The 12,820-nt window shown below is 50.4% G+C and overlaps 1 protein-coding gene across 2 annotated transcripts in view; it reads left to right on the plus strand.

The window, feature by feature from the left end:
* Ds (dachsous cadherin-related 1) overlaps window positions 1-12,820 on the plus strand; it is a 299,205-nt gene that overhangs the window by 3,033 nt on the left and 283,352 nt on the right. The window contains exons 2-3 of one of the 2 annotated variants that reach the window (XM_083086173.1): window positions 955-1,190; window positions 4,649-7,001. In XM_083086173.1, coding sequence (XP_082942299.1) covers window positions 5,301-7,001 — 1,701 coding nt within the window. In that variant the 5' untranslated portion in view covers window positions 955-1,190; window positions 4,649-5,300. Of the gene's footprint in view, window positions 1-954; window positions 1,191-3,758; window positions 7,002-12,820 lie in introns of those variants that run through there. The other variant, XM_083086174.1, reaches the window with a different exon arrangement.

Here is a 12,820-nt window from a genome sequence, read left to right on the forward strand (position 1 = left end):
AACGATTTTAACTTTTAAACATATAATAAAGTATTGAAAATGTATTTTTTAATTTTCATATTTTTGCTTTTTTATTCCTCTGCAAGTGAAATGAGATAGCAGACTATTACGCGATATCGATATGGCGTGAAACTTGGTATCATTTCGGCTCCCGTTTTCTTTCAAATAGCATTTTTACGAAATTCGAGCGAGCGTCGCGAAATACTAGAGGTAGTCACGACTACGGGCAGACATTCGAAACTCGTAACTCGATCGTGCACCGACTTTGTCTGGTAACATCATCGTGTCTACGCTCGCTAAACACTAGTATTCCCTTCTGTGACTTTGCATAATTCGATTTCTGTGACTTTAAAAATAATTCTAATCCCACACGCATTGAGAAATTATATTTTAAAAACATTTCTTTTTCTATCTTTCAATTAGTCCGCTTATACAAAACCGATCGTATTTTACGTGAATCTTACCTCCAGACGTAGAATAAGGGTCTGAAATATAACGAGTAAATTCCTTAACTAGTTATTTACCGGTACATCTATCTCACTTTCGAGAATAATGACACGACGGCTGGTTTTTGATCTTTCAAAATACTTATTCCGTTGCACCGTAGCGTTTTCTGGGCGGCCAATGCTCGCTGATTGGCTTCGCCGGAAGTGGGTCGACGAAACCGCGGGGTTCCATTCGTAGGCTTGTAAAAGCGCACGGCGGTCCAGCATCCTTGGGGTGCACTCGTCCTTGGGGCGCCTCTTTGCAAGTGTAGGTGGTCTTCGCGAGCGGCAATCATTCCGCTTAATGACGAGAGCTCGGTCATCTTTCCTTTCTTTGGTCTCAGATTATCGCACCGTGATTCTTCCCTCGTATCCACGGACCACTTCGGTTTCCTCCTCCTCTTTGCGTCCTCGCCCTCTGCCCCCGTGCTACCACCTTTTATCCCTGAACTCTGTAATTTTCTTCTAGCGACCGTGCCACCACGTCGCGCCGAAATTGGTGTACGCTGGAACGATTTCGTGGAAATGTGCGTCGTCGCTAAAGAGGGGAATCGAGCACGACGGTGACGGTGGCATTTTCATCGTGAGCTCGACCTTAGAAGAAGAAAAAGAAGCAGAGGAAGAAGAAGAAGAAATAGAGAAAAGAGGAGATTGGGCGAGAACGAAAACGAACGAGCCGAAAGAGAACGACGAGAATTAGGAGAGGTAAGGTAATAAGTAGAGGAGAGCAAGAGGTAGATTGGGAAAGAAGGAGGAAGTCTCGTTCCGAGAACAGTCGTACGATGAAGAATCGTTCGGCAGTACCGAACACCTCTTCGCTTTCCTCTCGACGTAGAGATTCGCAGGTGCGCCAATTTCTCTCGTCCCGATGCCGTAGGGACGCAGGCAAGCGTGACAACACGCAACGCATTTCTTTCTATCATGCCAAAAATGATACACATTGGCTGCAGATGGAAGTCATTATTATTACAAAGAAGTGTTTTTGCTGCCGACCGTCTGTCGATGTCGAGCTACTACCCCGGACATATAGGCGCGTTGACGACTTACCGAGAAGGAGTTCTCTCCTCCTGGAGCTCTCTCCTCGGATCTGTCCGCGGAGCGAAATTGGCAAACAATTTGAAACCCGATCCGCGTATTCCCACGTTATTAAAACTAACCACTGGCAATTCGAGTCATCTTCGCGGAATTAAAAACGCGCGCTAATCGCGCATTATTTCTACGCGCGAAATCCACGCGGAAAGTGGAGAGACGCAGGAAGACTTCCGCGCACAAGTGACTTAATTTCCGGGAAATATTCGCGTGTCACCGCGGTATTATATGCGCGTCGTCATGTTACGTGATGTGTGCGCGCGCTCGCTCCGCTTCCAGCACCTGCAAGAAAAGCCGAGCGGTTGACCGAGCAAACAATACGAACGATGATGCACCGTCCCGAGCGTATTGTCCGCCGCGGCGAGTAGTAGTAGGCGGCGGATTTATCTGCCTACTCGTAGAGTCAGGTAGAGAGACGAGAAAGAGAGAGGGAGAAGGGAGAGAGAGAGAGACCAGGGGTCTTCGACCCCCGGTACGCGTCGCGTCTCTGCCGGCGACCGACCGGCTGCCGCCGTCATCGTCGCCGTCGTCGCCGTCGCCGTCAGAACCGTCGGAAGACCGATCGACCTTTCTTTCGTTCCTGGCTAATTTTGCGCATAATTTCGGCCATCTATCAATTATCGATAAATTTAGGAATTTAGGAAATAATAAACCGTACAGTAGCTCGCGCTTCCTCGCGATCCTCGACGGCTTCGTAATGGAACGTGTTTAGCGAATCGTTGTAATAATTTCGATTCGTGATGATCGGTGTTTATTACCTCGTCTAATTGTCGCTGTAAATATTCGTTTACTTTATATCGTCATGCTCGGCAATTATGTCGACGAGATTCTCCGCGATCGGGGAAGTAACGATAGTCTAATATTAACGATACCTTGAATTTTATATTTGACCGGTATACTGATATTTTTTTGTAAAATTATGATTGCGAATCAAAAACGATATGGAATACAAACACAGTACATTGTTATCTGTAAAAATATCATTTGTAGAAAAATTGTGTCTCTACAGTATAAATATTATTTTGCTCATTTATATATATGCATACATTTTATATATTCGCGGTTTGATGGGCGAGTTTGAAAACTTGATCATATTTCATTTATACAACTAATATCGGAGGGTTTTGGTTCCGTAATACAGAATAAAATTAATATGCCGCTGAAAATATATTTAGCAATTTTTAATCTATTATAATGCAAGGTATATATAAACGTCGTACAGAATATCGTAAAGATGTAAATTTATGACAAAAATTTGGCATAAATTGATCCGAAATTTGAATTATCACGAAAACATCCGCGTAATATCTGAAAAAATTTGGAATTTATTTGATTTAATTTCAGATTTCTCCAACACATGTGATTGCAAATGTTCTACACTACACGGTTGTAGACATTAAATGATTTGTATGTCATATCCAGGAGGCGTTTCGTCTTTTCGTAATCCCGATTTGCGTATCTAACAACGAAAGATGGCACATTCTCCCTCGTCAGGTCACGAAATTCCAGAATCTTGGCGATTTGTCTTATTCGATCTTAAATCATTGGGCGATTCGTGGGATATGTCGCCCAGAGTCGCTCCGATATTTTTCTGGTCACGTTGCAAAAATTCCAGAACCTGTCATTAGTCATTAAACAATTCGTACATGATATTGACAGGTCCTTTTGCTCCGAGAATCCTTCTCGAAGAGCCTATTTTCGTGTAACGCGCGTTTCTAGGAGACGGCACGTTCTCGTAGCCGTTTTTCTTGTCGCGTCACGAAATTCCAGGACCTTTGGCACAGGAGACACGTACAGGAGGCCCTACGTAGGGCCGGGCGCGGAATGAGCGCCGACGGTAAGTCGGTTCCTCGCATACCGAGCGCTCAGGTAGGTAGGTAGGTAGGTAGATAGGACGGCGGAGAGAGAAGACGCAGGAGAGAAGGAAAAGGATGCGAGGGGAAAGGGAGTGCGAGCGAGTCGGCATGCGAGCAGGCAGGCAGGCAAGGCAGGTAAGAGAGTTTGGTATGGTCTAGCTGCTCGCTGCCGAGGAGCGCGTTGAATGCCGGGGCCCGGTCCCGGTTGCGAGCGGCATCGCTGCTCCCCTCTCCAAGATGGCCGCCGGTTGGTTCGCGAACCCCCCCCTCCCCGACCGCGCGGGCCCGTCGAGTCAGGGGAAAGGTAGGCATCGCAGGTGCCGCCATGTCAGTGCATGCCTAACCTCGAAGCCGCGCGGAACGGATGTTGGGCTCGAGTACGCGACAACACCTCGTGCCGTGCTTCTCTCAAGGGGACTTTACTAGTTTAGCCTCCGGTCGTTGAGCTCGCGCATACGGATCGTCGAGCACACGTGAGCGTAGGACCGATTTCCTCCGTCCATCGTTCGTCGAAAACGACGTGCGCGAGAGTCTTCAGCGCGCGGTACCAAAAGTGTTCCGATCGAGAAGTCTCGCAATCAGCCTATCGTCGATATCGACTCGCGAACGGAGAAGAGAGACGGACAAGATACTCGTAGACCTCGAAGAGAATCGCGATTCGCGAGCATCTCAGTGAACCGTGTATCTTTGCGCGCGTTTCGCGAACGCAAGGTCGAGTGGAAGCGCGTTATTTATCCCATCAGGGTGCATCGCGAGTGTACACTGACAGTTCGAAGTACGTTCGGTACATACGAATTGTCGTTTTCATCCGTTCGCATCAGTCTCGATTCCGATTATTCCGACCTTTCGCCTGGTCATTAACTCCGCCCGAGATTTGATCGACGGTCCTCGAGAAGATACGGAAGAAGCGGGTGTCTTACGCGAGGTAGGGAGAATGACAACGGCAGCAACCGGCCCGGGACGTCGTGGAACGAATTAGGCGCGTCGTGATCGACGGGAGCAGGATCACGCTGACGAACGGAATCGTGTGTCCCAAGGACAAACGTTCGAGGTGTCCGACGGGACACCATGTATGACGCGAGACGATCGCGCCGGGTTCACGACCGGTCGTGCTGATCGGTCCTATTATCGGGTCGTGGATCTAACGCGAGGAATGTGCCATATTTCGCGATCGAGATATTCCCGGTGACAGCGAGGGTATTTGTGACATGTTTACAGTTGGCGGAGAAAAATAAGAAGGAAGAGGAACCCTAGAATCAGCCGAGAGAGCGAAAGGTAAAAAGGGGAGAGAAGAAGAGAAAATTTCAAAGGATAGAGAGACGACGTCCGACCGCGTTCATTCGAGCGAAGGTATCTTCGCGACGCTGGGATGTCGCAGTTTGCACCAGGAAACGGCTCGTGCGGCCACGACAGGTCGACGGCGCAGTGAGACAATCCTGCCGGTTTTCTAAACGCGAAGCTACGTTTTTCCGCGAGAAAAAGAGATAATATTCCGCGTCGGTGTAAGTGATACTACAGCCGAGAGAAACCGAGGATAAAAGCAGTGATTTCGTGGTTGATTGGTGCTGGTGCTAAATATGTTGGGTGATAATAAAGGTGTCGGGAACGAAAGGAAAGCGCCGCGATAATCACCGTGAATTTCGTTGTCGCGAACGAGAGAGGAATTTCGTGGCGGGAAGAAGAAGGACGTCGAAAGGACTTTGCGTCGTCGGGAGACGCGACAAGCGATACGTTTTCTCGTTCATCACCGCGCGCTCGGCGTCTCGCGAGACTAGCGGTCGCGTAGGAATGGAAAGATCGAGATAATATCACGAAGACGGGAGAGGAGGAGGAGGAGGACGGCCGTGGCGCGGTGTTGGAGACCCCCAGGATGCGGCATCTGCTACTGTTCCTCGTCCTGGGAGCGAGCCTCGCCCCGGGCGCGCTAACCATCACGTGCGAAAAAGTAACGTGCCTGGAGGTCTCCGAGAATGCGCCGCCGGGGACCAGGGTGGGCTATATCGACGCCGACAATCCGCCATACTTGATAGTGTCGGTGGAGGGTACGTCGGTGGAGTCCGATCTGACCGTAAATCAGGCGACGGGCGAGATAAGGACCAAGGTACAGTTGGACCGCGAGACCCGTCCGTCGTATACCCTTCTAGCGTTGCAGCAGAACGTGCAGATCGTCGTGAAAGTCCTCGACGAGAACGACAACGCGCCAACCTTCCCCGTGGACCACGTGGACGTGGAGTTTCCGGAGAACTCGCCGCGCGACGTCAAACGGGCGCTGCCACCGGCCAAGGATCCCGATCTCGAGCAGTACTCGACGCAGCGCTACGAGATCGTCGCCGGCAATCACGGCAACGTCTTCCGGCTGTCGCAGCATCACGGCCGCGACGACGTCCTCTACGTGGACCTGCAGAATTCCGGCTCGCTGGACCGGGAGGCGCGCTCGCGTTATCACTTGGTGATCGAGGCGCTCGACGGGGGGACGCCGCCGCTCCGGTCGAGCCTGCACGTGAACGTGACGGTGCAGGACGTCAACGACAATCCGCCCATCTTCAATCAGACGCGCTATGTCGCGTGCGTGCCGGAGAACGCGACTGTCGGCACGCCGGTGCTGGCGGTGAACGCGACCGACGCCGACGCCGACGACAACGGCCGCATCGAGTACTCCATCAATCGCCGGCAGTCCGACCGCGAGGAGATGTTTCGCATCGACTCGGAGACCGGCATGGTCTACGTCAACAAGGCCCTTGACTTTGAGTCCAAGGACCGGCACGAGCTGGTGATCGTCGCCCGGGATCGCGGCGCCCAACCGCTGGAAGCTAGCGCCTTCCTATCCGTGTGCGTGACCGACGTCAATGACAATCAGCCGGCCATCACCGTCATCTTCCTGTCGGACGACGCGACCCCCAAGATCAGCGAGAGCGCGCAACCCGGCGAATTCGTCGCCCGGATATCCGTCAGCGATCCCGACTCCAGAACGGAATACTCGAACGCGACGGTTACGCTCACCGGTGGCGAGGGTCACTTCGGTCTCGCCACGCGAGACAACATCATCTATCTGGTGGTGGTCGAACGCCCACTGGATCGCGAGGAGAAGCCCGTCTACGATCTGTCGGTGGAGGCGACCGACGCCGGCACGCCACCGTTGCGCGCCGTCCGCACCTTCCGGCTGCTCGTCACCGACGTCAACGACAACGCGCCCAGGTTCGCGCGGGAGAGGTACGACGCCCATCTCCTGGAGGCGTCCGAGCCCGGCACGTCGGTGCTGCGAGTGACCGCGACCGATCTCGACGAGGGTACCAACTCGGCCGTACGTTACTCCCTGCTCAACACGACGTCGTGGTTCGCGATCGACGAGATCACCGGACTCATCAGCACGGTGACGCACGTGGAATGCGAGGTCGACCCGGCGCCGATCCTCGTGGTGATCGCGACCGACTCCGGACGGCCGCCTCTGAGCAGCAGCGCGACCGTCCGCGTGACAGTGCACGATTACAACGACAACGAGCCCATCTTCGAGAAGCCGCTCTACAACGCTACCGTGCCCGAGGACATGCCCGTTGGACGCTGCTTTCTCAAGGTAGGAAATCGTGCGAAAATCAGTTTCTCCTCGCCTCGTAACGAAGCGTTGATTGCGCCGCGCGGAAAGGTGAGAAAGCGGAGATCCCTCGTCGATACGTCAAAACGTCAATGTCGCGTCGAGTCGCGTGACGGGTGAATGTGACGCGAGTCCACGATGAGAAGCGTGCGCTTCGCACGCCGAGTCAACGGTTCGTTTACGTTATGCTTTTCACATGCCGCGGCGCGATACAATTGTGTTTTAATATCGCGCTCTTAAAGTCTCGCGTCATATTTACATATCACTCTTTCTCACACTTTCCGCTCGGCTAATGAAACAATCGCGAGTAAAATGTACATAGAAATGTATATACATGTATGTATGTAGGAACGCTAACGGCGATTGTTTCGTTAGCCGGGCTGTAACGCAAAAAGTTGCGGAATAGGTCCGCGGGCTGTTGCAATTTTGTGAATTGCTTGTCATGCCTCTTGATATCTATATGACGTGCGGAATATTTTCCACACTTGTCTGAACGTTCGCGTTCGCGGGTGTAAACGTCGGGCGACGTAACGCTGTCATCTCTCTTAACAAGCGTGGTACCGTCGGTGGTCTTTCTCTCTTTCGCTCTTTCTTTCTTCCTACGTATAATTGATATTTATATTCAGAGAAAACTCGATCTCAGAGGTTGATTCCTCTATCTCAATTTGTTAAATCATCGTCGTTTGCGCGCGCAAATCGATTATACAGAAGTTACGAGCCGTGTTCGCGAATGCTCACGATGCGAGAAATCGAGACTTAATTGACGTATACTTGGAGAATCGGCTAATCTTTGCCGTCATTCGCAATCGAAGGAAATCCGTCACCGCACCTACGTATACGGCAATCTCTAATTGATACGTCATCGCAATCGATTGCGAGACGTTTACCCGAGCTTTCGCCAACCTGTATATAATTAATATCTTAAATGTCGCGTCTCTCAACTCGAAAGAGATGGAGTGACGATGGATACCTTGCGTTTAACCCTTGCATAAGCGACGCCGTTTTGCGTAAAGTTGCTAAGATTCACATTAAAGGTTACCTTCCACGCGGCCAAGCGGGCGAAAGGGCACAAACGCATCACCCCGTAAGCCAGTCGGTGAGCTGTCAGACACGTACGTTACGGGAAAGCTGTAATTGGTACTCGCGAGAGGTTTTCTTCGGCGTGTTTCAATTAATACCGCGGTTACCCAACAAGCGCGCGTTATCGATCATCAGTCTTTTTGCTCCGAAGAAACAAGTACGCGATTCGAAAACGAAGTAAAATCTGCGCGCGACTTGTCACTTGCACGCGTGAGCGGTCGCGCGTTTTCCCTGCGAGAGGAGGAAGGAGAGAGAGAGAGAGAGAGAGAGGAACGCGAGAGCGACCTGAATGAGGAAAGTATACTGTACGCAAAAGTGTTGCCGTGCATATGGACACGCGGATAACGGGGCGACATGAATCGCTCGGGGCGTAGCGTCGCCGACCCGAGAGATGAGTACAGCGCCTCTCTTGCTTCCCCCGTCTCTCGTCTCGTCTCGCCCCCCCCCGTATTCCGGTATTATATCGACCACGTGGCGCTCGACGGAGGAATCCCGCCGACGTTTCCTCAGCGAGGCCATCGCCGCCGCTGTACAACGACGAGACGCTCTTCCCCGGAGCGGTGTTAGAGCGCGAACAAGTTAGTCCCGACACACCGATGGTGCTTTACGCCGGCCGCGCATTTGTATACGTTCCGAACGGGATAACGACGAGCGGGAGATATAAAGGATAGGAGTACTGGGGACGGGAGTAAAGGGGGAGCAAATCCCGGAAGAGTCGAGATAGCGGGAAGGTCGCGCGTCTCTGAAATTTGAGATATCGCGTTTGCCGAAGCGATTACGCGTGTACCGACTGTCGTCTGGCATTACGAATGATCGTGTTACGTTTGACGTATATAATCGTCGAAAGTAACATAACACCTCTTAGCTCGCGCACCGGCGTGAAGCGGTAATCGAGCTATCGCGGGATAGAACCGCAAGAAATCGAGATCTCGGCGCGACCGCGGAGCGAGAGAAACGCGAGAATAGCGCGGCGTTAAATTCTTCTCGTTTCATTCTCTCGCGCGTAAACGCGACGCAAACTCGGCGCTGAAAGTTCCTGAAAGTGAAAGCCCGATGTAATAAGTCGATAATGCCGGAGAGACTAATTCGCCGCAATCGGCGAGCCGATCGTCGACGGTATCGCGCCGATCGTTAAATCGCCCTGACACGGTCAATGCGTCTCTTTACGCTCGAAACGCGCGCGATAAAAAAAAGCGCTTCTCGTTGCATACGCTTAAAGCACATCTCGACCGTTGCATTTCTGACCGAGATATATTCATCCATGAAACGACTTCGCAAAAGCGTTCGTCATTCATACAACATCGATTCATGGACCGTAGATTCCTTCTGGAGGGAAGAGAGACGCGATGGAAGAAGGGACACGCGAAGCAGGAACGCAAAATAAAGGAAGAGAAGAAATCTTTCTCCTCGCCTTCCACCCTCCTCCCTCTCGCATCTCGTCCGTCTGTCTCGCGCGCGCGCTCGGCCCTTTTTTGTCCCGTTGGTTTGTCATCCGCGTGCGACGCCGAATGCCGATGGAAATTGCACGGGAATAAGCCGAGTGTATTTTTCAATCGGCCGACGGACGCAACATCGCGCGCATCCGGCGGGGGCCATACGACCCGATGTTAATGGCTGCCCCCGGTACGATATATATTTTATTGGCGTTTCGCTGCCTAGTTCAATGATAATTTATAATTGTTGTCCGCGCGCGCTCGACTGTAATTATTATAATTACAGATTTTTCGTTCGGGCCCTCTCGGAATCGGATCCTGGCCCGGGCCCGGACGTCCCCTTCGTTCCATCCCTCTCGATGCAGCTCCACCCCTTTGGTCCTTCGTTTCTCGGGGCCTCCGTACGTTTCTCTCTCTCTCCTTCTTTCCGTCTGTCTCTCGATCTCGCTTCTTCCTCCTCTATCTCGCTCGCTCGCTGCTCTTTCTATCTCGCGAACAGAGACCAGATCTACGGCGGCTCCGCTGTAGAAACGGGTTTTGGAAGTTGGACTCGCGCGCGAATCGAGTCCTCGCGCTCGATTCCTAAGAGAAACCACTGTCTCCGCTCTCGTCTCCGCTTAACGTGCGATTGCGTTTGATTCCGATAGCGATAAACGTCGAAGGCAATGACGAGAAGAAAAATAAAAATAAACGAATAGCGCAAAAAATATCATATCTTTCAGATTGATACGAGTTATTCGATTACGATATAATTAATTTTTTCGATATTTCATTCTCGCATATAGGAATCGCGCTATTAACGAGTACTAATCTCCATCCACTCGTCGAATCTAACAATATATCCTCGCATATATTCACGCACGAGATGGAAAGAGGAATAACGGAACGCGTGCGTACACGCGTGTATATTCCCGCACACGTACGCGCGCGGCCTACACCGTCCAACACCGGGAACATTGGTCCAATTCATCCTCGCGCAGGTCTCCCATTATCCGTCCTAACCGGTGACGGAGGATCATTAAGCCACGGCGTCTTTTGTCCGTCTCCATAATATACGTCCATATTATCCGTCTCTAACAACGAAGCTCGAAAAGAACGAGGGACTCGGAAAAATGCAGCCAAGCGTGCTCCACTTTGAAGCGCGCCGGCTTCCAGCTTGGATTCGTTCTCGAAAACGTCAACGATCGTCCATCGCTATACTTTTCACGGGCACTGTATCGAGTCGAGGAATCGAGATTGCGAGTCGTGCGTAAATCGCGACGCGGGTGTCGCGCGAGCGACGCCGTAGCATCTCTCGCGGATGCGTCTCTTTCTATCTCTATTTCTCTCTCTCTCTCTCTCTCTTTCTTAGGCGCTGGTATATATCGCGGTACGAAGTGATGACCGTAATGACTCTAACCACCGTCTGACATCTGGCATTAGGCACTCGGGCTTTCGAGTGGCAACGCCCGCAGCAATTGTTGCCGTTTACGACTGCCGTGCGCGCTCTCCTTCTCCCTTCGCTCCCTCCCTACCAATGATTCTCTTCTTCTCTTTTGCCTCTCTCTCCCTCGTTCCATCTCGTTTTCGTTCCTACGCGCATACTCGGCTGCTTCGTCTCTCTACGTCTCTTCTCCCTCCGTCTCTCTTCTTTCCCTCTCCTTTATAATCTTTCGCTCCGTCTTTCTCTCTCTTTCTCTTCCCTTCCTTTCCGTCCCTCTCAACCATTCTCCTCGTATCTCCTTCTCGTTTCCCTCGTCCCGTTCTCGCTCGTATATCTCTTTTCTCTCTCCCTTTCGCGCGCCTCTGGTCCCTCCCTACCTCTCGTTGGTCCGCTCTCGATCCTACGCGCTATAGACCGCATTCCCGAGCGCAACGACGAGGCAAAGATATATGTATATGCATTCGCGTGTGCACCGTTCGCCGTCGCCACTGCCATCGTTGCAGTTGCAGTTGCAGTTGCGAAGCAGCGTGCTGGATAGGGCTCGATAGGCTGCTTCTGAAAAGTCATAATTGCGATATTTATAATATATTTCACGCTACTTTCTCACAACGCGCGATTGCCCGCCGACAGGTGACAACGCTCGCGTTCCTTCGCTCGGGAACGAGCCAACGTATGCGCACGGCTGCTTATTTACAAGCGGATTATGCAATCGGTGTGCTACAACGCACGCGGCTCTAATCGTAATACCGCGCTACATTATGCGAATCTGGTTTTGTCCGGGGCCCCCGCGCGTCCCGCTCGAATTGCAAAACGTGACACGCGCTCGTTAACCCGCGAGCGCTCACGTCACAAACACGTGTAGCTTCGAATTAAAATAGGGAATATATAATGAAGATAACGCGTTTATATATTCCGGGGATTTCGAAGTGAAAATATATATGTACGCGTGAAATTATTTATCTCGAGATTATCACGTTATGGCATTCTCGACAGCCCAAATGTGACTTATATCTTCGTGTTTCGTATTAAAAATAATTTGCATTTATGTAAATCCTCTTTATATATTAATACATGTTGACAGGACAACAATTGCCGAATGGAAACTCTTTTTTATAGCGTGCAAAAACTTTGCGCCGTGTCCAATGTAATAAATTAAATGTAAAATAATATGACTTGAAAACATTTCGTAAAAATTGCCGTTGTAGCGATAAAATAATTTCCAATTTTAGCGAGTTAAAAACATCATAATTAAATAAAAATAAATAACATGTATTCACACATATAATCAATCGATTTATATCCATTAATTTGATTGCTCAAAAAAATTGTCAACGTGATATAAGCCTTAACGATTTTGTTCGTATCTTTCGCTCTATCGTTTCGCAGTCATTTATACGCTAATTTTTCATTGAAGATACTGTCGGATCGTACGAAAGTATATACAATGTAGTCGCTCTTGCATGTGATATGCGTAACACTCGTTCACTATTCCGCACCCTTATTTCAGGAATAATAGAGATTAGGTTTCCAATGGAAAAAAAAACAGACCGTTTCTCATCGAATAACGACTGGTATCGCGCGAAGCACAATTACGGGCATTAGAAAGTCATCCTTATTAAACGCGCGTACATTAACTAAATTTCTCTTTGCACAAACATACGCCAAGTCGACAGACCTAGTTTTCGCTAATAACAAATACCGGAAGAGCTCACTACGAATAAATTTTGTGCAATTGTAAACCGTATATCTTTCATATCTCGTTTTAAACAATCTTTTTATTTATTGAACAAAGTACGGACACTGAAATATCTTTTTTTTATTATATGCATCGCCACAAAATTAGATAGCTTCAACAATCGATCCGT

Source organism: Camponotus vicinus, unplaced genomic scaffold, assembly GCF_025532165.1.
Source record: "Camponotus vicinus isolate PSW18456_S1 unplaced genomic scaffold, iyCamVici1.0 SCAF_13, whole genome shotgun sequence".
Classification (NCBI taxonomy): Eukaryota; Metazoa; Arthropoda; class Insecta; order Hymenoptera; family Formicidae; genus Camponotus; species Camponotus vicinus.